General features: G+C 34.0%; 1 protein-coding gene across 1 annotated transcript in view; it reads right to left on the bottom strand.

The window, feature by feature from the left end:
- LOC124457469 (mutS protein homolog 4-like) overlaps positions 1-21,525 on the bottom strand; it is a 28,640-nt gene extending 7,115 nt beyond the window's left edge. The window contains exons 1-21 of the mRNA XM_047007713.1: positions 21,466-21,525; positions 18,816-18,878; positions 17,880-18,003; positions 17,697-17,763; positions 17,265-17,289; positions 16,564-16,660; positions 15,893-15,997; positions 15,542-15,580; positions 14,859-14,914; positions 11,972-11,996; positions 11,200-11,390; positions 10,387-10,506; positions 9,750-9,762; positions 9,320-9,373; positions 8,806-8,990; positions 7,372-7,384; positions 7,109-7,154; positions 6,748-6,872; positions 4,455-4,549; positions 1,445-1,492; positions 121-288 (exon numbers count right to left, since the gene is read on the bottom strand). Coding sequence (XP_046863669.1) covers positions 121-288; positions 1,445-1,492; positions 4,455-4,549; positions 6,748-6,872; positions 7,109-7,154; positions 7,372-7,384; positions 8,806-8,990; positions 9,320-9,373; positions 9,750-9,762; positions 10,387-10,506; positions 11,200-11,390; positions 11,972-11,996; positions 14,859-14,914; positions 15,542-15,580; positions 15,893-15,997; positions 16,564-16,660; positions 17,265-17,289; positions 17,697-17,763; positions 17,880-18,003; positions 18,816-18,878; positions 21,466-21,510 — 1,704 coding nt within the window. The 5' untranslated portion in view covers positions 21,511-21,525. The remainder of the gene's footprint in view (positions 1-120; positions 289-1,444; positions 1,493-4,454; positions 4,550-6,747; positions 6,873-7,108; positions 7,155-7,371; positions 7,385-8,805; positions 8,991-9,319; positions 9,374-9,749; positions 9,763-10,386; positions 10,507-11,199; positions 11,391-11,971; positions 11,997-14,858; positions 14,915-15,541; positions 15,581-15,892; positions 15,998-16,563; positions 16,661-17,264; positions 17,290-17,696; positions 17,764-17,879; positions 18,004-18,815; positions 18,879-21,465) is intronic.
- Between the last annotated feature and the right edge of the window lie 6,023 nt (positions 21,526-27,548).

Here is a 27,548-nt window from a genome sequence, read left to right as displayed (position 1 = left end):
ACAAAGTACGCAAGTCTGCACTTTGGGATTCACTAAGTTTTCCGTATTGGTCTTAGCTCAAGATACTACGTCAAAGGACCTCTATTTCCCCTTTTATTGTACGTATCAAATGTGCCCTACTTCCAACATAAATGTTGACGAGTTTGTTTCAATGTCATCATCACTTCCGATTCTTGTGAACAATTGATTAGTTATTCGGAATGATGCATATTCAGCAGGGACATAACAGCCAATCTGGGCCATAATTTGTAGTAGTGCAATTTGCTTCATATATGTTGATTTTCCACTCTAAAAAAGGGGCAAGTTTAATTCCATTATTACAATAACATAAAACACTTGTCGTTCAACTGAGTGAAAGTTAAAAATACTCCAAAAAACATCATCTTGTACGCACAAGACTTGATTTATTCTGACAAGAGACAAAATGTGCAAAGCTTAATCTTAAATCTTGTCTCTTGCAGTTGCGTAAAACAACCATTCACTCAATCAGCCAATGGTAGGCTCCCTTGCCTTTGCTCAACTAGAAATTAGTTGAATGATCGTATTTATTAATTTAGTTTTCCTGTTATTAAAATAACTTAGAACTTCTGTTTACAAAAAGTAATTTTCATTTACACGTTTGATTATATAATGTTCTAAACACCACACAAAAAGAAAATTTCCGTTTAGATAAATTTTTAGAAGTGCTAATTTGAGACTCAAATAAATGGATGTCAGCCAGTAGTTAAAATGCCAAGTTGCTCAGTTTTGATACGATGATCTGGGCATTCTTCAAACTGCTTAAAGGACTCAATTCTTTTGAAACGGTATTTAGCGAGTTACCAAAAGTTTAGTTAGTGCTTTGTTCACAATTAATTATCTGAGATTCATTCAATTACAATTCAAAACAATATGGGAAACATTGTTTCTCTTTGCTGCATGTATTAATTACTTAAGCCAGATAATACTTTTTAACACAGAAAATATTTCTGTTTTATGGACAATAACTAAAGTCGCAAAGTTTTATTATTAAAGTATTGATAATCTGTGGTTCGAAATTTGATTTCCCATAAATAAGTTTTAGTTATCATAAAATATTAATCATATAAGTTGTGCTGAGGCTTCTACAGTCCCCTTTGATACCCAGAGGCAAAACTAGAGCATGAGTGTTTGAGGGGTAAATATTCCTTTGACTTTAATTAACTTTTTCTTCAAATACAAATTCAAGTAAACAAACGTGTTTTGCTCCCACATACGAAGCAGCATCTCTCACCAATGTTGGCCCCAAAATATAGCATTTGAATAAATGAAATATTTTATTAGTACTATGATTGGAATATCTGAATTGCAAGTCAAAGACATGAATTTCAATGATCTCTTGAAATCAGATTTGTGTAAAATTTCTGAAATAAACCATGGATACTTTAATTAACAAACTGTCACTCGAGTTTTACTTCATGCTTACCATATTAGGACCAGTTATAATAAGAAAATTGTTGCCATCGGCGGCGTACTACAAATGTAAGATATATTGAGTCTAATAAAAATTCAAAGAAAACACATTTTAACTATTGCTATAAAAAATCAAGAGTAGAATCCATCATTAACACGTCTCAAATTGTAGAATTCGATCGAATGTTAGAAGATTTTGAAACAAAAAATGATATCTACTCAGCTTCGCAAATTTATTCAAATTTGCTAATTCCTTTTTGCATTTTGAATAATAAAATTAAATCGTGTAGCTAAACGTAAATATTTCAGACTATTTATTCAAATTTGCTCATACCCGTAATAACAGTGGTAGCGGAAGATGCTTTGCATTAGAAGGGGGGGCTGAATAAAAAAAATCTTTGTAATGGCGTGGCATTTTGACCTTTGTAGTTGTAGTTGTCGAACTCACAAATAATACCATTTTTTGCTTTTTTTAATTCAGTCCCAGACCAGTGAAAAAGCTATTTATTATTTTAGACTATGCCATATTTCTATTGCATTTACGCCATGTTCTAATGACAAATTTGACGTGATTTTCTTCCTATCATCAACTCCAAGTACTTAAAGTAAATGAAAGTCTATAGGATTTAAAAGTCCATCTATGCCAATAATTTCCCCTTGTCAAACATAAAAATATATGACGGGAAAAATATTGATGAATTTAGCTCATTAATTGGGGGGCTTAGCCTCCCATCTAAATTATTGAGGGGCTAGAGCCCCCTACCTGAATTATTGGCGGCTGTAGCCCCCTTAGCTCCCCCCTTCCGCCGCCAATGCATTAAAATAAGCAGTTTTTGTAAATGTAGAAATCTATCTATTTTAAGTGAAAATTTCGTGGACAAAAATTAAGTTCTTACTTGATCGACACTTTATGCTTGTGGTTCACATAAGTGAAATAAGCATAAGCGAAGACATCAAATAAACAACACAAACAACAAAACATATGGCACAATCATAGAGCTAAGGAAAGGAGACAAAAGAGCTGTTGAATTTTCTGTCTTCAAAAGTCGTTAAATCAAATTCTAAAGGCATTTCTTAGTAAAAGTTGGTAACGAGTAGTTTCTGTTGTGTTTTTATCGGCTAAACACGAAAATACTTGTTACCAAAGCCAATATTGTCATCTTCGCTTAAAAAATGACGTTATAAGAAATAAAGTCATCAAAATTAGGAATGCAAAAAAATACATAATTTTGCTAATGTTATACATCAAATTTTGAAGTTGTGACTATCGCTGATACGTATTTTGTCCACCAGTTTTAACAGCTTGGGTGCGATTGAACCTGTTATACATAAGTGAAACCACAATGATGTCATTGGTTGCTAAATTACCACAAGTGGAGAATTTTGTTAAAAATTACATAGTTTTGATTGTTTCATAGAACAATTAAAATTTTGGCAATACATTGCTGATAGTTTCAATTATTCATTATATCACTATCACAGAAACCGTTTTCTTATTGTTTTTTGTATTCATAGTACGTTGAATAACTGATGTTTTCAAACTTTTCTTTCCAAGATTAAACTTTTTGTACTTAAAGTTAAATATCAACATGTGGAAAAGATGTTTGTTATACAAGTCTTTCATGGTTTACCCTATACTTGATCAGTCGTTTTATTTACTGTTAGTGCTCGTGTTAGTTGTGTTTCTGTACCCACAAATACTGGTGCCGAAGAAGTTATACTTTTCACAACTACATCAAGAAATTTTTACAGCCAGTGCATGATCGAGAGATTATTTTATTGCAAGCTTTTGGGGTCAGATGCTGGGGCTTTAGCATTTTCATAGGAATATCAATACTTGGAGGGAGACTCATATTGATATGTCACATGTTGTAAGCCGTAGAATACAATGGGAACTTCACAATTAATAACATATCTATATTAATATGAGCAAAAAGAAGCTTGTATTTATGCAAGCGTTCTGTAGCCGCGGAGCTTGAATGTTGCAAAATAGTGAGTAATTGAGAGTGTCACAATGATCAACTCCCTGCACAGAACTGGGTAACATCTAAGATGTAGGACAGCATATTTGTACACATACAACAGGCAGATCTTGATAGCTGCAAGCAAATAAAGAAATCACGTCTCACTGCTTAACATATGGGGTGCAGCCAAAAGTTTGCAAAGATGGTGGAGAAGGCAATTTTAATGACAAGACACAGTGTGTTATTAAAAAATAAAGATGGAAGAGTTTATGTAAGGAGAATGACATTCACGACAATGGAAAAAGCGTAACATCTTACAAATGTTAAAGAATTTTGGGATGCATTAAATGTTGCTTGTCATGCTGTCCAAAAACATCTGAATAATTTCATAAACACATGTGCGATGATTTAACGACACGATAAATCTAAAGGAGACACACTAATTATCTATTTATTTCAATACAACTTTAAATAAACATACTATTTATTTAAATATAAAAACATGAAACTAACTGTGTTTGTAATGTTTTAGAGTGAAGCATAAACAAGATGCTATTTCGAATTCCCAGCTAATTTTGAGAATTCGAAATAATTTAGGGACATCATGATGAGGTCACTAACATAAGAAAAGATTAAGCTCACGTTCATTGCTGAAATTTTGTGACACAAACAATTAATAATGTTCATTGTTCAGGGATCAAAATTTGTTGCAAATCGTTAAGAAAAATATTTATTCTTCTGTATTGGGTTATTTTAATGACACTAATGTGACCTCATTTTCTCACCTAAAATCAAAGTTTCCGCTCTGGTAACAACCATTTTCATGTTCAACACAAAAAATTACTAAACAAAATGTTTTTTTATCAACTTTTACTAAAAAATGCCCCGGTATGGTTGATTTTCCCAAAAGTCGACTCGTTTAAAAGCAAAAGCTATAGAAGGACAACAGAAAATAAACTCCCGCTGTTTAAATCTGAGTAAAGGAGAACTACAAAAGAAACAAAAGTCTAGTGGCGTTAATGCTTATTTAGCTCACGTGAACCAAGCATTATAACTTACTGTGCTGTTTGAGACAGGAGGTTTCGACAAAATCTTTTCAAGAATAGGATGTCTCCCTTGAGAGATCGCAAGGGTGTCTGTGAATTCCGGTCGAACTAAATGAATATGTAGATAAATGTTAGGATGGAGATAAATTTTAAACGCTTTTTCATTCTAGGGGTGAGAAGTATATTCAGCACCACAATATAAATAACAGAAATTTTAATTAATGTTTTTTTCTTTCAAAGGGAAGACAACAAACGACGTGTGTATGCAGCAAATTATTTGAATTTATCGTACTGTACTTATGAAATAATCTTCCAGATCGATCAGTAAGGGAAAATCAATGAACTGACAATTGAAAAGAAAATTGAACCTTAACGAAGAAAACACATAATACACAGTATTTTTAAAACGTGTAACAGAGTGGGATTAAATATTCGTCGAAACTGTATGCCTGTAAGGTACTTAAACTGCCAAACTTATACATCATTGTTTAGAATAAAGTTTTTTGCATTTTGAGTACTCACAAAGAATTAACGTATTTATTTTTTAACTTTCAAAGCCTTTACGCGTAACCCTATCTATATACCCATTGTTAATTTGAGGGGTGAGAAAAACTTTCTTAAAATATTATCAAGTTTCTCATATACAGTGACACGCAAAAGTATTCAATACACTGGATAATTGTTAATATCTCACGTTCTAATCATTATTTTTTCATGCAAAGTTTATGAAATATTCATGTTAGTGTAAGAAACAAAATCCCTGAAGGATATTGAAAAGCAATCAGTATGTTATTGTTTACTCAAAAAAAACATCAAAATAAGTAACGCAAAAGTATTCAACACATTATGTTATCATAATGTTGTTAACATATTACTATAGTTTTTTATTGCGAACATCTCATCATGGTTCATTTCCATATTAATATGACAATATTTGACCAATCACCAGTGTCCCCGTCGTTATTTTGAAGTCAGTATGGCCGGTGATACCTCTGTAACCATTCGTGAACTCAGTTTCCCTTAGTGTTTTCTATTTAGCCATGGTTAAAGCAAAGGAATTGTGTAACGACATGCGTGAACGTATCGTAGAACTGTACCAAAAAGGGAATGAGTACAGGAAGATATCACAGGCTTTAAATGTGAATGTAAACACAGTGGGATGCATCATCAGAAAGTGGAGGAAGTGTGACTCTGTTTTAAATGGTCCCAGAACAGGCCGTCCAAGAAAGATTACTGGTGCAAGTGAAAGGTTGGTCATTTAAAAAGTGAAACAGAACCCATTTGTAACCCGTTCAGAGATACAAGAGCAGTTAAAAGGTGCTGAAGTAAATGTTAGCAAAGATACCATCAGTCGGACTATTTATTGAGCCGGTATTCACTCCAGGTCCCCCAGAAAAACGCCTCTTCTGAAGAAGAAACATGTTGTTGACCGATTGAAGTTTGCCAACGAATATCTAGTGAAGCCAGATACGTATTGGGACACTGTTGTATGGTCAGATGAGACAAAAATAGAACTTTTTGGTCATAATGGTGCTAACAAGGTTTGGAGAAAAAGCGGAGAATCTCATGCTCCAAAAAACACTATCCCAACAGTTAAATTCGGTGGGGGTAGTATGATGATTTGGGCTTGTTTTTGTTCGAATGGAGTCGGAGAGTGGAAGATCATAGAAGGAAGCATGAATGCCCTTATGTATCGAGACATTTTGACGGAAAAACTTAAGAAATCGGTTGATTCCTTCCAGTTTGAAAGTGGTTTTGTGTTTCAACAAGACAATGACCCAAAGCACACCTCGAAGCTAATGAAAAAATGGTTTACGGATAACAAAATTGATGTGATGAAATGGCCCAGCCAATCACCTGACCTAGACCCAATCGAAAATTTGTGGAGGATTCTCAAAATCAATGTCCACAAGCGGAATCCTAAAAATATGGAAGATTTGAAAACTTTCTGCTTCGAAGAATTGAATCGAATAACGCCTGAGACATGCAAGAAGTTCACTGAGAACTATGCTAAGAGACTTCTTGCTGTAAAACAGAATAAAGGATTTGCAACTAAATACTAAATTGACGTGTTGAATACTTTTGCGTTACTTATTTTGATGTTTTTTTGAATAAACAATAAAATACTGATTGCTTTTCAATATCCTTCAGAGATTTTGTTTCTTACACTAACATGAATATTTCATGCAATTTTCATCAAAAAATAATGATTAGAACGTGAGATATTAACAATCATCCAGTGTATTGAATACTTTTGCGTGTCACTGTATATAATATGCCTGCAAACAGTCACCCGATTCACTTACCATGCTCTGCAGCAGTACAAAGAAAACCAAACGAAACAAGTAGATCCAGAGTAGCAACGCAATCACTCAACTTGTAAATGCAACCAATTTTATCACGTATTTCTACCAAAAGTTCCGTCACCACTCTAAAATGTGACAACAATAATGTGACAACAATAATGTCATAGATCTAAAATCTATGCATGAAATGGAGACAATTTTCTAAAGAGACGAATAATTACTTTGCTCAAATATTTCGATTGTGGGAGAAAAAGATAGGGCTACTTTCGGTACTGCATAGAATAAAAAATTTAAATCAAATAACCACTAATACTATTAGTTAGTTTACACATAGAATTTTGAAGTGTTTTATAAGCCTCACATGTTTGTCATTAGATAGATTTCGTTCATGGACTCTTGAATACGATCTGAAATAATTGAAAGTGAATCTTCAAACCGTGAAAAATTTTTACCTTAAAATACTTTGACAAACTTCTGCAAAAATCGACTGTATATTTGGAGAAGGCCAGTCAATAGGGGTGGGTGGGTAGTAGATTAAAGTGCTCACCACAATTTTTTCTGAACTCAAACAATCCTAAACCAAATCTTTATTACTTAATTGAAATTTATTGAATATTGACTTACCGTTTAATTTAACCTACAGTAAATTAAAATGACACATTAGGAAGATATTGATAGTTTTCTTTCCTTACTATTTATTTCATTAATTAACACAAAAAATAATAGAACTAACACGAGCATTAAATTATTGCACCATTAATCCTAAGAATTTTAAATTAAAATTTCAAAGAAACTTTTTGACATGTTGTTTTGCAACAACACCATTTGATGATTTTGAATACATACGGAATGAATAATAAGGGTGGGCATGTTTGAGAAATTATGAGTACCACTCTACAACATGTTGCTAGGTAAACGCTATTTTGAAATTGAACAACGCCCGTCGCCTAATGGGGCATGCAATAAACTAACGAAATAAAAAGAATAGCAAAAGGTTCCAACGTGATTCTTTGCACTGTAGTACATAAGTTTTATAATCAAAACAGTGCTTCCGTTATAAGAAAAATGAGGGAGGCTTAGCTCCCTGCCTCCTCACTTCCGACGCCTTGAATACATATATGATACACAAAAGTTTTTCTTAAATACATATAGCAGCTAGACCAATTTATCTCATATATTACAATGTAAACAAGGCTAAATGACAACTATAGCAATGCAGAAATTGTAAGAATTTTTGTAACAAGAAACCGCAAAATTTTTGAAACTTTTCATGGCATTAAATTCATGCTTATGCATGTAAATAGTTCATAAATATATTAAATACATTTAGGTAGTAGATTTACTTCTATTATGGTCAGGCATTATAAAAATACAAAACAGATACATTGTCACGCACGCATTGACAATAGTAGTAATAAGTATAACTGGTTTAGAATTTATGATGAAGCTTGATCAAGCCAGATTATGGTAGCAATATGAAAGATAAGAAGCCATATAAAAGTCATGCCCTGGTTCATGATTGAACTGTGCAATACACAAAAATTTACAACATAGAACAAGATCCTTAATCACGATATCTGTATTACAACTTATAAATTTTCATGATCATGACAAGGACATTCCAAGACTATAGTACATAATAAAAGATAAAAGGTAATTAGGAAATACTACGATAGTTCTTCATCTTGAAGATGTTATTACGATTTTAACAGTATATTTTTACTTAGTAGAATCACACTGGTATTTTATTGTAATTACTTTAATTCGATTTTCTACTCTACTAGCTAATTTTCAATAGATAGCGACTAGGAAAGCAAAAGACAGCACGTATCTATAAACATAGCATGTCTGCTGACTCCGACGTTTTTCTCAGGTTTCTCATGACTAACTTGATTGTTTACTTTACACGATTGTTTACTGCAACATTCACAAATTTAAAGGTAAAATAAACAAAAACTCTATAAAAATAACAAAAAAGGCATTGACCATGACTAGATATGTTATGAAATAGAAATTATAAGCGTTCTTAATACTTACAGCGAATTCATTTCAACTCACCAAATCAACGGTGGTAAAGGCGACAATATTCTTTGTTTTTACGACTTTAATAAATTCACTTGATAAATCTTCAATGGCTACGCTATCTGGATGATTTAAACTCATCTGTGCATGAAAACCTCTAGTAGTGTTGAAAGCAGACTTCACAGGCAGGTCATATTCCTCACCCAGCTGCTGTACAAGTGCTGAAAAAAAAGGATAGTTAAATGCCTTAACAAAGACTGGCTATATTTTCTTTACCCAGGAACTAAAAAACTGTGATCTTCTACCCAAGTTAAGCAAAATAAGAAAACAGAGTTTCAAGAAAATATGTAGCAAGAACGAAGCAAAAATTCAATATTAGTGTTTATCATCAAAAACATGCACAAACATAAACAGGTAAAAGAAAACTAAAATAAAACTATGTGTAACTTACAGGAAAAGTATCAAAAAATATATTCAATAACAAAATTACCATCTTACGAGTTACTCCTACGATGCAATGCTAAGACACAAGAAACAATAAAAATTATACCCAGGGCATCGTCAACAATCTCTGTATATGTTCTTCTGGCTACGTCAAGCAATCCTGAAAGTATAGGGTTTGCAGCATGTTGATTGCAATTATAGATGAGTGATTATAAAAACAGTGTATTAATAATAACAGTGCACTCGTCTAAAAAAGTCTAATTTACATTGCTCATGAGATTTGTTAAAGCGCATTAAAGAGACCAAAGCTTAAAAAACTAAAAATTAACTGGCACCTATCGAGTGTCTTTGATGTAAACGACGCTAATTTGCTATATAGCATTTGAACTGTTGTTTTTTGTTTACAAGACAAACAATGCTCATGTTCACGTGTAGAATATTCAAGAGAAACCACTTAGAAATGTGACGTTCCAGACGCTTCACATTTAATTCATTTTTTTGACAATGAACTTGCTTACCCCGTGAACTGTACTTACCGTTAATGTGTGGCTGAAAAAAAAACAAAATAAAAGTTAAAGGTTTGCTATGGTGTGCAGAAAAGGAAAATATAATGAAAACACTTTTCTCTTTCGATTGTAAAGAATGTGACAATGTAAAGAGTGAATATTATTGCCTGCTTCTCATATAATCGTTCGTCTAGTTAACTTCGTTTTGATTGAGTCGTTACAGTGGTTTTGAATAGAGTTCTGTCCAATCGGCCTAAGTTCTAGAGACGACGGAAACAACTCTGCTAACAAACGTTTCATTTATTTTAACACGGCTAATACCTGCTAAACAACACCTTAAACAGAAGACCTAACTCTAATCTAAACTTTTTGTTAAAAGGAATTTTCACGTATTTTGATAAATTAGAATAAAATAAAAAAAAATTGCAAATTGGTTACTTTCTATTTGAAAAGTTCAATGTATTTATAGAATTCCTTTGTCGAAAACAAGGCACCAAAGTTTTTCTAACAGCAACTCAGATGTTTTGGTACTTTCAGTGTTTTGCTAATTTTGTGTTTGTGAAAACTTACACAATTCAAACTTACATAATTTAATCTTAACTTGGATTTAATGTATAAAAATTTCATCAACTGCAATACAGCTGTTAAAGTACAAAGCTGTACATACCTTTATAGCGAAGCATTTTTGTGTCCTCATGTTCATAGCACCCTTTTGATAGTGAGTGTCTTCGTGAATTACTTTTTCAATTGCTTCCATGACTTGTGTATAACGTGAATCGCTTAACATCTAAACAGTTACAGTATTATGGTAATGATTAGTTACTTTTTGCTGCTGAGAAATACGCTATCTTAATTTTTAATTTCTGAGAAATACGCTATCTTAATTAATAATCCTATTCTTAATTTTTAAAAATCAAAGGTCTCTCTCTTATATGCATCTGAAATGTTTTTAATATTTTATCTATGGCAAAAAGCCAACACAGATTTAACTCAGCAAAATGGATTTTTATTTGAATACATCCCTTTTTTAGCTACATAAGGTAGAATATGAACACAAATCATCTTTTCCCTGAAAACGAACATTATAGTAATTATGGAGATAGTTAAAGAGAGTAGTGCATAATGAGGCCAATCAAGAGCTTTTTGCGAAAGACAATTTTCTTGTGTACACATGTATATCTTTAATCATTAAAAGATTTCCTGTTTTTGCATACGTAAGTTTGAGAAAAAAAATTCAGCACTCGTATACTACATGGCCAACACAAACAGTTTGTTGCAAAGATGTGAAACGAATGGGTGTGCTCTTTCATTAGAAATCACCAGCTATATTTATCATCACGTAAAATTTTCATCATTTTACGTAGCATTAGTTTCTTTCACTTTGAAAACTTAAACATTATGAAATAAAAGCGAAAAAGCATTCTGAATATGCACAAAAAACTAAATAAAATTAAAAACACAGAATCAATAGAATTCTTACCTCATAATAAGTTTTAAAGAGAGGGTGTTTGAAATTCTTCAAGCACGCCTTAAGAGGATTGATAAGCTCCAGGGTATGTTTGAGATAGATAATGTTGGTAATATTTGACTCGGCGTTTCTTATATTTTCTGTCTTTGATACTTGAACACACATTGACGTTACATGGTCAATATCAATAAATCGTCCTAGAACTAAAAAGTTGCATGTGAAATACAGCTATTGCCCTCAAAAAGAGAAATTATTGCCATTTTAAGTGATGGACAATCACGACAAAGCCAACAACATTTGAAATTTTTTGGTGTGAATTCCGGCAAATGGAAATTGTTACCCATAACAACGAATTATCAACAATTTTTTGTCGCCATTATGAATTTTTTCCGCAGTATTTATTTACTGTTATCATAAACACAGAATGCTGCTAAGAACTATTCATTCTAATCTTTATAAAAAAATACGAGTAAATACTTTACTGACATGTAATATTAAAGGCAGGAAAAACTGCCACAAAACTCCCCCAAATTAGAAATATCTACGGCAAAATTTTGCCTACAAGAATTCATCACGATAGAGAGGGCTGAGTCAAGTATTTTTTTAAATCCAAAAATTTCAATCCTTGCATATTTGTGGCAGGTGAAAACAAATGTACACAGAAATTGACAAGCTCGTTCTCATGCACTAACTGGAATTGGTTGACATGATTTGATAGAGAGTAGCGTGTATATTAAGTTAATGGATAGTAAAGTTTTAGTAGATGTGAATTTCAACCACGTACCTGACTGCATTTGATAAAAATTTTCCTACAAAAAAAGAGGGCGTAATCATAAATTTGAATAATTGCACACAAAGTAATTTAAACGAAAATTGGCATGAGTTAGCTACGATAATTATAAAGTTCACTCATGCCATATAATTAGAAAATACGCATTTTTTGGTGAAGACAAAAATTCCTTTTGGTCCAAAGTTACTCCAATTGCTGTTTCTCAAGTGGTTCGCCAAAATTGTAAAATGCCCATTGTTTTACTAGATTTAACTTATCAATTATCACTAAAATACCACTCCAACGCGAGTATACAACAGCATTGCCAATCTAATTTCAATTATCACCATGTTTTTCAAGTCAAAGTGACTATATTTTGACGCTAGTCCGCTTGATTCCTTCTTCAATATTTTTGCATTTCTCAGTTCTGGTGTGAATGACGTGAATTTCGCAGGTACAACAAGCCCAACTTCTCTCCTTCTTTTTCCTGTTTCTCTTACAACTAGCGTATTTTCCGTGTTTGCTGGTAAGAAGTAGCTAAACAACTGCAATAGTTCTATATAGGTACATGGGCTATGGCCTGAGATAATATTTTCACCGCACTCTAAAAATGAATAGATTTGGGGGTCCACGTAGACTTATAAACATGATGTCCTCTGATAACTGTTTCAAAGCTTACTCTGTAATACATCTTGTATTCAATTTGTGAAGTTCTTGCAATGGTAGTTGGTATTCTGCTAGAATTGATAAAAGTTTTAAAGACTGCTGTCAATTTAGACACGCTGCGTCACTGCTTCTGCCAAGAAACTTGACACCGAAGATGGGGCATGAATATATGACTTACTGTTGTCAATGCTCTCAAATTGATAAAAATAGCGTGCCTTTTTTAAGAATGGCAGATTTGAACAAAGACCCATTTCTCACAAGGGAAAGTTCCGTCTTTTGTTCATGAAACAAGTGATTTCCTATATTGAAATTAGAAAGAATGGACCCGCTTCCAGGAAATTCTCAGATGCAAAATGGTTTGCCATTGAGACGTAAGACATCCATCGCTCAAAACAGTCCTAAAAGAACGGTGGAAAAACTTGTATCGTACGTGATAAAGGCGAGGAGAGGAGACAACAGGAGAAACACAAATACACATCTTCTGATATAATTGCCATGGATGAATTGAAACACCAGTTTGGTTCGACATGATATCAGAAAGAACTGTTGACAAAACTGAAAAGAAAATTATTACATTGAAATCTACCGGACACAAAGTATCAGTCTGTCTTGCTGTCAAGGCCAATGGAACTAAGCTGAAACCCATAGTGGAATTAAAGGTGCAAAGCAAGAAGTTGCTAAGTTGCATCAAGAATTCCATCATCGAGAAATTATTGCAACTTCTGCGAACGAATGGATGATAATTGAGTTAACCAAGGTCTGGGTTGATTCTGTCGTTGGAGCATTTGCATTTAATCGAAGGTTATTGGCCTGTGATTCATACGAGTGTCTTATAAAGGATACCATCACCGAGTCACTGAAGTTTAAGAACATTGATTCCATAATTGTACCTTGCGGGTGCATGAAGTACATTCAGGAACAAGATGTCAAGTGGAATAAGCCGTTCAAGGTCTCTTGCACTGAAAAATGCGATGAATGGCTGGCAGCAGTCAGAATTCACGAAGAAATTGCTGCTGGAGATTAGAAAACTCCCCCAAGGAGAGATATTCTGCAGTGAATTTTGAATGCATGGGCCAACCTACTAAAAGACGTTTTAAAAATTCTTTCCGAAGTTGCGCTTTGAACTTTACCGCAGATGGTTCTAAGGACGAGATTATTCATTTTTTTAAAGAATTCCAGGCATGAAGCACAGAGAAATGCTTCGTATGCAGTTATAAATTTTGAGGGAATCTGAAATAGCCAATCCTTTTGACTGCAGACTCCAATATAGAAGTCGCATACTCTCACGTGATGGTGCTTGTAGACACAGAAAAAGAGAGGGACAGTGATATTGAAATAGATTGAAGAATACTGTAGCAGTGGGCAATAACTTTATTCTATAGATCTGGGAGCCGTTTGAAATAGATCTGTTTGCTTTGTCAAGGGAACCGCATTTGAAAAATAAAACTTAATGTGAAAAATTTAAAAATATTTTAAAAAAATGAAAAACTTAATGTTATAGTAAAAAGTTGCAGACAGAAAAAAAAAGCACTTGAATGGAATATGTGACAATTATGTCTCTTTTCAACAAACGCCGCCCCCGAAGAAACGCCTTGATCGTTTAAGCACCGCACGTGGTGAAAAAGTAAATTAGCGCCGCGGCGCTTGTTCGAAAAAGTATGCTACGTTGTATTTACTGTTCTAATAAAAGCAGAACCTCTTGTGCCATGTATAGACATGCTTTCTAAGAAAGTTTAATTAAAGCCACCTGATAAATGCTATATTAATATTAAATGTGGCCAGACGAATATTTTATTTTGTATCATTACTTTCAACATCACATGTTTGTAAATGTAGATCGTCCAGGTTGGTTTAGTCCTGAGAAGAACTGTTTTTGTTGTTGTTGACTGACGTTTCGACAGCCTTAGCGGTAGTCATCTTCAAAGTCAAATGAGGAGTAAACGCCAGGTTAGCCGTATTTTTTATCTGGTTCTTACGTCATTGTATTGTGTGTACAGGAAATGTGTATTGTCATTGTGAATTAGTGTGAAGTGAAATGTTTTTGGTTGTGAAGTGTGATTTAGGTGTGATGTTTTTAGTTGTAATTTGTAGGTGTCAATTATTTAAAGTAGCGTTTTAATTACCCTAATATCTTTCAAGGCTACGGAAAAGAGTAATACAGAGACATGATATAGCTATGATTCATTCTTCTAAAAAATCATACATGTGAACATCTTTTTTCAGCTTATACACTAACCTCCTTCTCAAGTAATTCTCCGACACAATCAAGTCTTGTTTTAATTGTTCCAATATCTGCCAATATCATTGAATAAATCTTATATACTAGTGTCATTATGAAGTAAGAATTTAATGAAATTTAAATAAACAAAAAGTCGTAAGAATAATTTTATGGCAAACACAATAAATGGTTGATCTTATAATAATTCTCAGCATGCAGTAATATAAGAAGCATAATAGCAAGAAACGTATTTATTTAGGGTTGAAAATGATTAAAAAATGAGGAATTTTTCACAAAATCCAACTGAATGAACCTTAATTGAATCTGAAAAATTTCTCATATGATATTAGCACAGCAACAAAAAGCTGTTTTTTGTTTGAACTATGTTCCCACAAGTGTACATTCTATACAATTTAGCAATGGTAATGAGAGAATAATCTAAAATTTCCCTTCTACACCAAATAAAACAGGACTATTACCAAATAGGTAAATGCAGTGAAGAATGAAGAATAGATCACTTTTTCTAAAATGCCAGGTCCATAAAAATAAAATTGTAACCACTATTGAACAATGTCTTGAAAATTACACGAACAAGGAAAAACAAAAAAAAGGAAAATTACGATTATTACACAACTCTAGACGTTGTTCAACTGCTAGGAAAACCTCTTGCGGTGGCTATTAAAGATTAATATAAGACTTACCAGATGATGGTTGAAGTATATTGGATCTCAACAAACGAGCTAAAAAAACAAACAGAAAAATTATACCAATCATGTTTTTTTCATGAGAACATTTTAATTTTGAATACTTTCATGTTTATAAAAGTTTCTTTACTACATGCAGGATGCTTTCAAATGCTTAAAAAACTTGCTATTGTTGCTTTGAAAGATTTTTATGACAGTAAAGCAAGAATAAATCGAAAGTTTCAAGACATTCTGAAAAATCTTACGAGACACATAGATCAAACGTAACATAATAAGGAGCTCTATTTAAAACCCATTCCATTGATTATGAGTAAATTTGATTTAAGTAGCCTCATATCAACGTCATACCTCCTAGTGGTGTCTTGGTGTGGTTTATTGCACCATAAAGACAGTGATCACTACCAGGATTACGAGCATTCAATACCAGTTCCAAATGTTTTGCAGTTGCAGCGTCTAAAAATCAATAAGTTTCCATAGAAATAAGTTTGAAAGAAACTAAAAATTATAAAAGGCTATACAAAAATCACGAAGTACGTAAGTACACAGTTATTCAGAACTTCGAATTATCATGCAGCAGTCTACCCATTCGACTTTAAAATTGTTGCACAGCAGTAGCAACTATTTAGATACAAAAAAATAGGCAAATAAGTCAATTTTGCTTTTAGAAATTTTTTTGCTATTCTTGCAATGCCCCACCCGTCCAATTAACCTTCCACTCCTCTTCCTAGCTGATTAATCAACTGATTAATCAACTGATTAATCTACCTTTCACCTTTTAACTCTGCTATACCGGTCACAAGCCCGGGACTTGTAGCGTACAAGGCTCTCTGCTTTTGAGTAGACTTGTATCGTTTACAAGGAAGAGGAGTGGAAGATTAATTTCTCAAATGTTGTTAGATAAGGTCGTTATTGTTTGTAGTTGTTGGTTATAGCGTTGTGCTATCATTCTTTTTGTTTAATAACATTCCAACTATTTAACCTTGTGTTATACACATATATATTGCATTAAAAGTACCAACCTATCATCATTGTCTGTTCACTTCCTTTAAATACGATTTTTAAAGAAGCAGGAGCATAAATTATGTTTTGCATGAATTCCACATATTTTAAAAGAGCCTAGAAACACAAAATATTTTATAATTAAAGCATTAAGTAGGTCATAGAAAGTTTCTTTCTTAATGCTGTGGAAATCTGTTTTTGTGACTCTAACATTTTCAATAGGCATAATGTAAACACTAAAACATTTGCATGGTGTTCAAATTCAAAAGTCTTAATCCGATTTTTAAGTAATATTGTTGTCAGCCCACAATATTCATACTACATTATTATGGTAAATAATTCTTTAGAAATCTATATAGTTAGCATGGCATAAACTGCATGTTCACATAAATCATCGCTACATATAATAATTTAGTTACATCAGATTTTAGAAGTTTCTATGAATATGGCCACTAAATTTATTGGATAAATCGTTTTCTGTAAGTTTTATATAAATGAAATTTGAACAGTTCAGGATGAACGCTGCTGTTCCATATGCATATGTCAAGAACCTTAAAATTTTGGAGTTTTTGTCAACCGATGGTCATCACATTTTATGACATGGAACAACAGTTCTGCGAAATTTTAAGAAAAAGTGTACAAAACAAGTGATATGTGCTTAAAATAAATTAAGTATTGTACCATAATGAAATATATTCAGCATACAAAGCGTTCAACTTACCGACGCAGTAGCGAGGCAGTAATACCTAAAGGAAACATGAAATGAGCAGAATACAAATGGTTGACACTTTAAGAATTTGTAATACACTTCGGGAGCATTTACTACAACGAGGAATTTCGGGGTAGTCAGGAAAGACCTACGTAGCTTTTTCATAGCAAAAATCTCAGTAAAAAAGACGAAATTTTAGAAAGAATTTTTTCTCATGTCCAATATATATAAATACAAATAAAAACAGACATAGAGAAGTCAGCTAGGGCTTTCATTTTATCACAAAGAGCCAATGATCGAATGAAATAATATGCAATATGTTTAGTTCAATAAGAGTTGGATGAAATAATGAGGTTTTCATGGCTGGAACTTATGTAAGCATGTGTTTTAAAGCAGAAACACACCAAACATATCTTTGCAAACTGTTATTTTAACATTTCCTACTTTGAGGCTACTTCCATTTGAACAGCACTGAATTCAGGGACACATAGTTGTTTGATGTATTGAACACCTACAATGAAAATTTTCGAATTACCAATCGCCTATTTCTATTTATCAATCTAACGTTGTACGTTTGGTGTGTTCATAGAAATACTCAATCGATATTCCGTACGTACGCTGGCATACCTTGAGATTCATTGAAATACTTTCTCTGAACAGTTGTGAGACTGACGTTGGAAAATTGATCTGCTATTACTTCACAAAGTTTGGTCATATTACCCGCGTCATATGCAGTACTTGGAATGATTATCTATTCATAAAATAGTATCCAATGTAGATTTTCCATCACTAATAAATATCTTCAAGTTCTCTTTCATGTAAAACATTTTCATGGCGATATCGAGTCTTTGAAAAACTGCGTGCGCTAATTTTTGATAACTGTGTAAAGTTTTTTAAGATTTTAAAATAAGCTTGGACGTAATTTTAGATAGTTAGTAAATAAGTACTGCATGAATGGTAAACACTTCTGTGAAATACTAAAGCACAAATACTAAGGTCAAAAAAAAGAACAGAACTTAAGCCACAACAAGCAAAACCAGGTCAATTGAAGCGCACGTTTTGTATAATGTAGCTAAAGCGAAACTGATCTTGAACAGAACATTTAATGATTTGTTATTTATGTTGAAACTAATGTGAAATGCTTTATGCAAATTAAAATGTTGCAATATTAAATAACTATGAAGTTTAGATATAGTGATTTTATCATCAATTATTCAACCTCGTTTCTTCTTTTCTATTGTTATTAAATTTGTGCAGTACATGTCAGTTGTACGTATTTTACATGTAAATACGTCAGATGCCGAATCTCTCTGAATCTATCGTGTAACTGTAAATGTGATAATTGAAAGAATCATAATGAAATTGCAAGAAAGCCAATAGCTAATGCAGACAGTGACAAGAATGACTAAAATTTCTCAAATGACAGCAAGAGCAAATCTTATCTGTAATTATTGCAACGTACGTTCGCTCAGCACAATACTAACAAATCAGTGATGCTCTTAAACTCAAAGTTTATCATTTTGAGAAGATGTAAGGAGTGTCACTTATCAGCTAATCATATACCTCAACTGGCTGCACAACTTGAAGTTTCGTCAATACCTTCACATATGTTTGACTGTCCGAAAACTAAGTATAGAAAAATCAAGCAAACCAATTTGAGAGTTAGTCACTACAATCACTAGATATACCCTTCATGATGGAAATCAAAAATTGTAACGTTGTTCATGGTCAGCTGTGGCTACCTTAAAGTCGCAATTTCTAACTGCAAGTGTTGCCAACTGGTATAGACAAAGTCAGTTATTTTTTTGTAATTAAAATCAATTTGACAATATACAGCGCCTTAATTTTGAGAAAAGCATGACGATGGTTCTTCTTTTTTTAACTATTCTGGAATTCTATGACCATGTTCATGTTTTTCACTTCAGCTAACATGTTGCATGTCTGATACAAAAGAATATTTTATCAATTTATGGACTTCAGCTGGCGTAGGCAAATTTTAATGTTTGTGGAATCCCAAAAGATTTGTTGCAAATCAAGAATTAATGATCAAGGATTATAGTTTACGAGTTTAAATGAGAGCGTGGTGCTCCCTCCTAAAAGTTTCAGTGATAGGATAAAGCAGCAAAAACCAGCTTCTATTACGAAATAAACTATTGCTTTAAAACAGCAACCAAAGCGTGATTGTATAGCAGTGAAAATTTGATTTCATGTGACTCAGCAATTGAAAAACATCTTTTAAGTAACACTCACTGTGCCGATTCCTATTGCGACAAAATTTTAGAATTATTAAAAAATGTCGCTCGAATTTCAGTTACGTATTTCAGCCTGTATTAATTAAGTTTACTAATCCCATCCTCTTTCGACTAATGGATTACGCCTCTAATATTTTTGTTTTAAGCCCCCTCTTCCCTCGTCATAGGGATGACGCTAACCTTTCTTACTATTATAAATATTGAATTAAGTTAAAATTTAAGATAAAAACTTTAAGTTCTCATTTGCTAGTCTGCTGAAATGCAGAGTGTCGTTTAGTTTTTGAAGTAGCTTTTTAAAAATATTGGGCTGCTATTTTTGGTTCTTAAACTAATTTTTAGAACTCTTAGGTTATATGGTAATCCACAACGGCAATTGCTATCTTCAAAACAATTTTTAGAATTGTCATAAAGTCTCTATTTTACTATTTAACAATTTCATTCTTTTCTTAAGATTTCGAAGAAGCATCAATGTTTTTTACCAATGAATAACTATTTGTGGAATATACAGCATGTGAATATGCGACATACAATGATATAGGTATGCATGGTTGCAATGATTCTACTTCAAATTGTATGTAATAAAAACCGACAGTTGGCGATTGTTTTACTTGAAGTAAGCCAACTACTTCATAAATCTGGCGTTTATAGCTACTTTGAAAAAGTCAATGCAAACAAAATGCAAGCAATATTTGAAAAAACTGTGATTAAAATTACGATTAATTTATCTCAAAAAATAATACTAAGCTTTCAGACAAAAGCAGGTCTTAACACCTGTTGAAAAAATACATAAACACATATTCAGACACTTACACTCGTCACCACAATGCAAGACCAATTACACACAATCCTGCTTTCGTATCCTAGACACCGCTCACACTCTTTTCGCCCTTAAACTTAAAGAAGCTGTCTATATCAAGAAACGCAAACATGACCTAAACAAGCAAATACAACATCTTAACGGGTTGGGGGAAAAGCAGAAACGGAATGGCGGAATGACGGAAGCAGAATGGCAGAAATGGAATGGCGGAAGCGGAATGGCAAAAGCGGATAGAGAGTAAAACCCGGAATAAAAAAATGCTGTATAAAAGCTGTATATGATAAAGTAATTATAAGTATTTGCCCTAATAAACATGTGGATTGTTCAACTTTAGACAATGAGCGCATGTGAAAGTTAACAAAAATGAAAATTAACTATTTATACTTATTAAATCGTGCGTATTTGCTAATTGCAATTGACTCGCGAATCATCGGAGTCATAGTCTTCACAAAACCCTGCAATTATATCATGAAAATAGTCGTAACTAAACAGTTTAGGATATTAGACAAATTCAGGCTTGATTTGCAGGCGATCCCCAATATCTATTATATCTCGTTCATGCGTTTGGTACGAAAAACTTTGTTTTAGTAGGAGCAGTATACTTGTATTTAACAAGTTTAGTGCATTTACTGTAGGTTATTTATTGCTTGGTTCATTTCGCTCGCAGTACGTTTTGGAGAGTTTAATGAAAGGCATAAAGCAAATGAACATATTCCGCTCTCTAGTCTTTCACAATTTACAAATATTTTTTGTGCGAATTTACATGATCTCAAATGACAGCAAATATTTGTTAAATAAATAAAAGTTAATGTGGAGGTGTTTGTAAATGTGTTTGTTTTTGTCAGGATGTTTCTGAATCAAAGAGCACACACATTCTGACAAAAACTCACACATTTACAAACATCTTCACAATTCAGTTCACCAGACTCAGTGCTTCGAGCCTTCACGGACTCGAAAGCTCAATAAAATAATTTTTTACATTCCGGAGTAACTTTCATTTTTATACATTATTTCTATCCATGTAAATTTCCTATTCACTTCGCACTAAAGTTGGCATAAATTATACGTAAACATGTTTGCTTTGAAAAAATTTGTCTTGTATTTTAAAGGTTATCTTTTCTAAGAAAACAATAAATTGTTATACCTGTGACAACATTAGCTCTGCTCTCTTTAAATCCAAGCTTGCCATGCCGATTTCCCCTTTGGCTAAACCACGACCTTCTACAATAGCTATGAAAATAACAAGACCTCGAACAATGAAATTTAACGAAACAATCAAATAATTATTGCCAGATGTATCTTAAAATATACCAAGGACAAAGGGTTTTAAATACTTGAATTGCAAAGATTAATTATTGTATAAAAACTGTAAATGTATACAATTTTAAGGAACGTTAAATTTTAAGGCGTAACTGGAAGGTTAGTTAATTATGGAAAGGGGGTGTATTTTAATATATTCAATTGTGCCCACTGATTTCTTTTGATGGCGATAACCACGTTATTACAAAACAAATCAGAGCTGAAGATATAAGTATCCCCATACACCCCGCCAAATATCGTTCTACATTCCCCTACGGTGATGTGAACATTTAAAAATGTTAAAGACTTTTTAAAACACATCCTAACCCAAAGCTCGTATTTTCATACTTTGCTGTGTAAACGTGCAATTAGAAGATCTGTGTGTAAATACAAGGTCGAATAATACATGTGTTAGTGAATAAAGGTTCTTCAAATCAAGCTAGTCTATTTAGCATGCCAGATTTTTACCTTTTTATAAATGTTGCAGGGTGGAATTTGACAAGTGCATGAGTATTTGGCAAATTTTAATCTCAACTTTTCGCCATCTATTTTTATTTACTACACATTAAACAAAAAGGTTGGCACTTATACTGGTCACAACATTCCCTACAATAACGTCATGACTCACCAACAATAACAGATGATCTAGTAGGACCTGGTGTAGTACTACTGGTGTAACTAGAAGACTTTCGAGATACTGCAGGTTTAATAGGAGTACGAGACATTAATTTCTTAATTGTGGCAGCACTTAGCATCGAGCCAGAACTTGTCAATACGGCTGAGCTTGTGGAACTGAGAAAGAAAATGTCGAGAAATTTCAGATACGTAAAAAGAGGGATAGGTTTTGCAGAGTGATTGAATCACAGATCGCCTTGTGATTTTCTATGTTACGAGTTACGAACCAGATTCCATGCAGTTGACAATGCATGACAGGGATAGATTTAGTAGAAGATGGGAGGGAGTTCCTTGCCAAATATACTACAACAAAAGGCTTAAGCAAAAGCAATTGTACTATCTTCCAATAATTCTTTCCAAATCATAGTATAAAAGTAACTAAAAATAGTAATTTATTGCCAAAAATAGTAGCCTCCCCAAAGTAGCCACTAAAGTCTTATCATCACTAAAGCACCCATTTTACAAAATCATCATGAATTCTTAATGCTTAATAATGTCAGAAGCAAAACCATTATAGCATAAAGAAGGGAGAAAAAGCCCCTGTTTCCAGTGTGGCCATAAATACAAATTGTTTTTAAAAGATTTGGTCTGAGAATAAAATCTCTCACCTTTTTTATATAGTTCAAAAGTTCTCAAACAGGGAGTGTTTGAGTTCATCAAACCAAATCTGGTAAAAAACTGCATATATTGCTACACTGCTTGTTTTTCTACCCACAAATAAAGTAAATTAATCCCAATTTCAACAATCAAAATCTGTCTTAACTATGTCCTCACCAAGGAGTTTGGTACATTTGGTATTAAGAATGAAAGAAATTTGATACTACACAAAGGAATTTGAGGAGAAAGAAACTCTTTCGACAAAAGCAGTACCTAAATCTTGCAACCAACTGTGAAGACAAACTTGCCAATCTTCGCTGTTTCCATGGAGGATAATTCGACATCCTAGTCATACTTAAAAATGAACTGGACGTAGTAGAAAATCCTGGAATATTTCTTAGTCCAATTGGAGTATTGTAATTATATCCTGCGAAAGAAAAAACATTTTAGACTGATTTAAAAAGATATGCTATTGAACTTTCGTTCACAGTGTTAGGTCTGCATAAACAGTAATCATATACTTCACTAACAGAAATAAAATATAACTACAAACATAAGGAAAAAATGATATAGCCACAAAAGCCCATGACCATACGTGTAAATTCATTTTACTTATAGCAACACTGGATTTCTCATTCCTATTGTAATTATTGTTTTTGACACGCTAGCTCATGCCATTTGCAGAAAAAAAAACGAAAAAGCAACTACTTACTCTTTCGAGATCGTTGTAAAGAAAACATTTCTCACTTTCTTTGCTAAATTTTTTTCAAAACTTAGAGTTATTTCTGAACATCATTTTCTTCAATACTTTTCTTTCAAACTTCCTGAGAAAAGACACAAATTTATTAAAACAGTTTACTTGGTAATAAACAAAAACATTTTCTTACTTGTTTACAAACATATATCTTTTTTGATTTTATGTTTTCAACTTTTTATTTTCTTTTTTATGTTAATGTTTTGGCGGGAAAACTCAAACTTCGACTGTTGAGCTCTATAAGACCTGGACAAGTCAATGAATTCCACCTGCATTAAACATAAATTGGTCTGGAACCAAAAGTCAAGGGGGGATTTGAAGCACGTTTCTTCTTATATTTGCTGGTGGACTTAGACTCACTTAGTCCTTTTATAAAATAGTGAAAAATAACGTTTTATAATTTATTCATTTTTACAATGTTAACCTACTGGCCTTCGTTTGTGGCTCTAGTCCACATTAATGACCTCAATTTTTCTACGGTTCACTGAAACAGAATTTTCATGAAAAACAGTTTGATGAAACATCATATTTAATGAAACTATGATATAAAATAGAGCTCTCTGTTAAAAAAGACCTGACAACCAAGCGAGCAGTATCGTAGCCTTTTTACTTTTGCTATGCAAATATTTTTAGGTTCACTGACCGTGACAATAACAGTTTTTTGCATAAAGTGAACAATTACATAAAATGGCTACACTATTGCAAACTAGATATAGAATTTTTGCAAAGTAGGTTGACCTACCATCCAATACACCACTGGTCAACAAAAATAATTTGTACAAAGAGACTAAAACTATACTGCTGCCTCAGGCTGGGCCATCTTGAAATTAATGTTATCTCTATTTTCTGCAGTTAAAAACTACTATCTGTTGATGACTTCAAATTTAAGGAGCAAAACCATTCATCGTGGTCATTTTCTTCAATCTTGACCATCATCGGTAGAACTAGAGGCTGATGTTACATATCAGAAAAATTACATGCCTCACAAACGAACAAATACAAGTGATTAAATCTAAATCATCCGCAATTTTTTTCTCTTCTTCAACAGAACATGCAGTGACGTATATAACATACGTATAATATTTTGTCGAGAATAATGTATTGAAATCAAAGGAAATAGCCTATCCTAGTTTTACACATAATGTAAACTTACGCACTTGACCTTTTAACTGCGTAAAACTACTCAAATTTCAAGTACTTTATCCGTCTCGTATTAACTGCACCTAGTTAAAGAAAACTATAAAAGCCTGTAAATAAATTGTACATAACAGAATACTCACAAATGGTGTAAATAACTTCTTCGCTAATGAATAAAATAATCACAGAAACTTAATAGCGTTCTAGTACATTGGCTCACGCTCGAAGCTCGTACGAAAGACTTATATAACGCTAACTTGGTGACCCCCGTAAATATTCATAACTGTCGAAATGGCTACACCCGACGAACAAAGCACTTCATCAACGAAAGCTTTTGATGTGTCGCACCAATCGCTTCAACAATCAGCATAAAACTACCACCATACTGTCCCAATGATCCAGAACTGTGGTTTTCCCAAATTGAGGCTCAATTTTCGACGTGCAATATCACCTCACAGAAGACCAAATACGCATACGTGGTTGGTTTCCTTCAGCCAGACATTGCTCAGAAGGTTCGCGATATCGCCCATAATCCATCTGCTCTTGATCGCTATGATTCCCTGCGACGCGAATTAATTCTTCGTACCTTAACGTCCGATCAAAAGCGACTTCATCAGCTGATCGATGGCGAAGAACTTGGTGATCGCAAATTTTCTCAACTCTTTCGCAAGATGGAGCAGCTACTAGGTTTACAGCAATTACCATTATCCATAATTAAACAACTATTCTTTCAACGATTTCCACCACTGTTCAGGCAATCCTGGCACCTACTCAGAAGACTCTTGATATCCGAAATCTGGCCAAGTTGGCAGATAAAATAATAGAAGTCAACCCCATTCTACCAACCACATGTATTCTTTCCACTGTTGTAAAAGAAAATGCTGTTGACACTTCTGCCAAGTCCAGTGAGCTGCACCAACTTCGCCAGACCGTTTCTGATCTTACTGCAACGGTACAGGCTCTAAATTTGCGTTTTCCTTTATCTTCTCACATCAATAACCGTCCACATCGCTCTCATGATCGGCAACCGAATGATCCCAATCACAGACTTTCCAACAATGGCCATTGCTGGTATCACCAATTCGATGCCGCTGCACGAAAATGTGTTGAACCTTGCACTTTCTTTGCGTCACAAAAACAATGTCAGACAATAGACGCAGCAACATCGTCTGGCGCTTCAACACAAACCCGCTTATTCTACATCACTGATCAGACTACCAAAAGGCGATTTCTTATCGATGCGGGTGCCGAAGTAAGCGTCATCTCACCACTTCCAGCAGATCGACGACAGCGCCAAGATTATAACTTCCATGTAGCCAATTCCTCAAAAATTGCTACCTACGGGAAGAGGTCTGTCACCCTCAACCCTGGACTCCGCTGACGCCATTTTCAATGGATCTTCACCATTGCTGACGTCCTCCAGGCAATCATTGGAGCTGACTTATTACGCCATTTCAACCTCCTCGTCGACCTTCGCTCAGGAAGTCTCTTTGATGCAGAAACACACATTCGAGTCAATGGAATCCCTACATCAATTCCCTTTCTCTCGTTCATGCTACACAATCCTCCACACCTTTTGCATCAGTATTACACGACTTTCCGGAGATCACTCGACCCACCAAAGAAACACCAGTGAAAGATCAAGTGGTAAATCACATCATTACCAAAGGTCCACCATGCTCTGCACGTCCACGCCGTCTCCCACCTGATCGTTTAAAAATTACCAAAAAGGAATTCCAACAAATGCTTGATCTTGGAATCATCCGCCCTTCCAGCAGTCAGTATGCCTCTCCTCTTCACATGGTTCCCGAGCCACAATCCGGTGACTGGCTCGGACCGCCCTGTAGTGACTACCGTGCGCTTAATCGAATGACTGTACCGGATCAGTATCCAGTTCCACATCGTCAGGATTTCTCTCCAAATCTCTATGGTACTACTCTTTTCTCAAAGATTCATTTGGTCCGTGCTTACCACCAAATTCCGGTCGCAAAGGAAGACATCTGCAAAACAGTTGTGACGACACCATTTGATCTTTTCGAATATATCCATATGCCTTTTGGTCTCCGTAATGCAGCTCAAATATTTCAACGTTTCATGGACGAAGTCACTCGTGGCCTTGAATTTGTATTTGTTTACATTGATGTAAACAAATACAAAACACGAGCAACATCTCCGCCTTCTCTTCACTCGTCTTCGTCAGTATGGTGTTATCATCAATCCCCAAAAATCCGATTTTGGAGCCACATCTCTCGACTCTCTTGTTCACATGGTTAGTGCTAACGGCATCCAACCTCTTCCCTCAAAAGTCGAAGCTATCCGCAATTATCCTCAACCGGACTCTCTCCGCAAGCTCCGCGAATTTCTAGGTCTCGTAAATTTCTACCGACGTTTTATTCCGAACTGCTCTGGTATTGTTCAGCCTCTCACCTACATGCTGGGCATATCGGATTCTCCTAAGAAATCCCAACCTTCTAAGCTTGACTGGTCTGATTCTGCTACATCAGCATTCAAGAAGATCAAAACAGCATTGGCAGATACGGCACTCTTGGCTCATCCACAACCCAGCGTCACACTTTGCCTTATGACGGATGCTTCAGACGTCGCTGAAGGAGCTGTTTTACAACAAAAAGTGAACAACATGTGGCAACCACTCGGTTTCTTTTCTAAACGTTTACAACCAGCAGAAACTCGCTACAGTGCTTTTGGTCGAGAGCTTCTTGTCATCTATCTTCCCATGCGCCATTTTTGTCACCACCTTGAAGGAC

The sequence above is a fragment of the Xenia sp. Carnegie-2017 genome, unplaced genomic scaffold (genome assembly GCF_021976095.1).
Source record: "Xenia sp. Carnegie-2017 unplaced genomic scaffold, XeniaSp_v1 HiC_scaffold_6, whole genome shotgun sequence".
Classification (NCBI taxonomy): domain Eukaryota; kingdom Metazoa; phylum Cnidaria; class Anthozoa; order Malacalcyonacea; family Xeniidae; genus Xenia; species Xenia sp. Carnegie-2017.
Note: the sequence above shows the minus strand (reverse complement) of the source record. Positions and strands in the feature narration are given on the sequence as shown.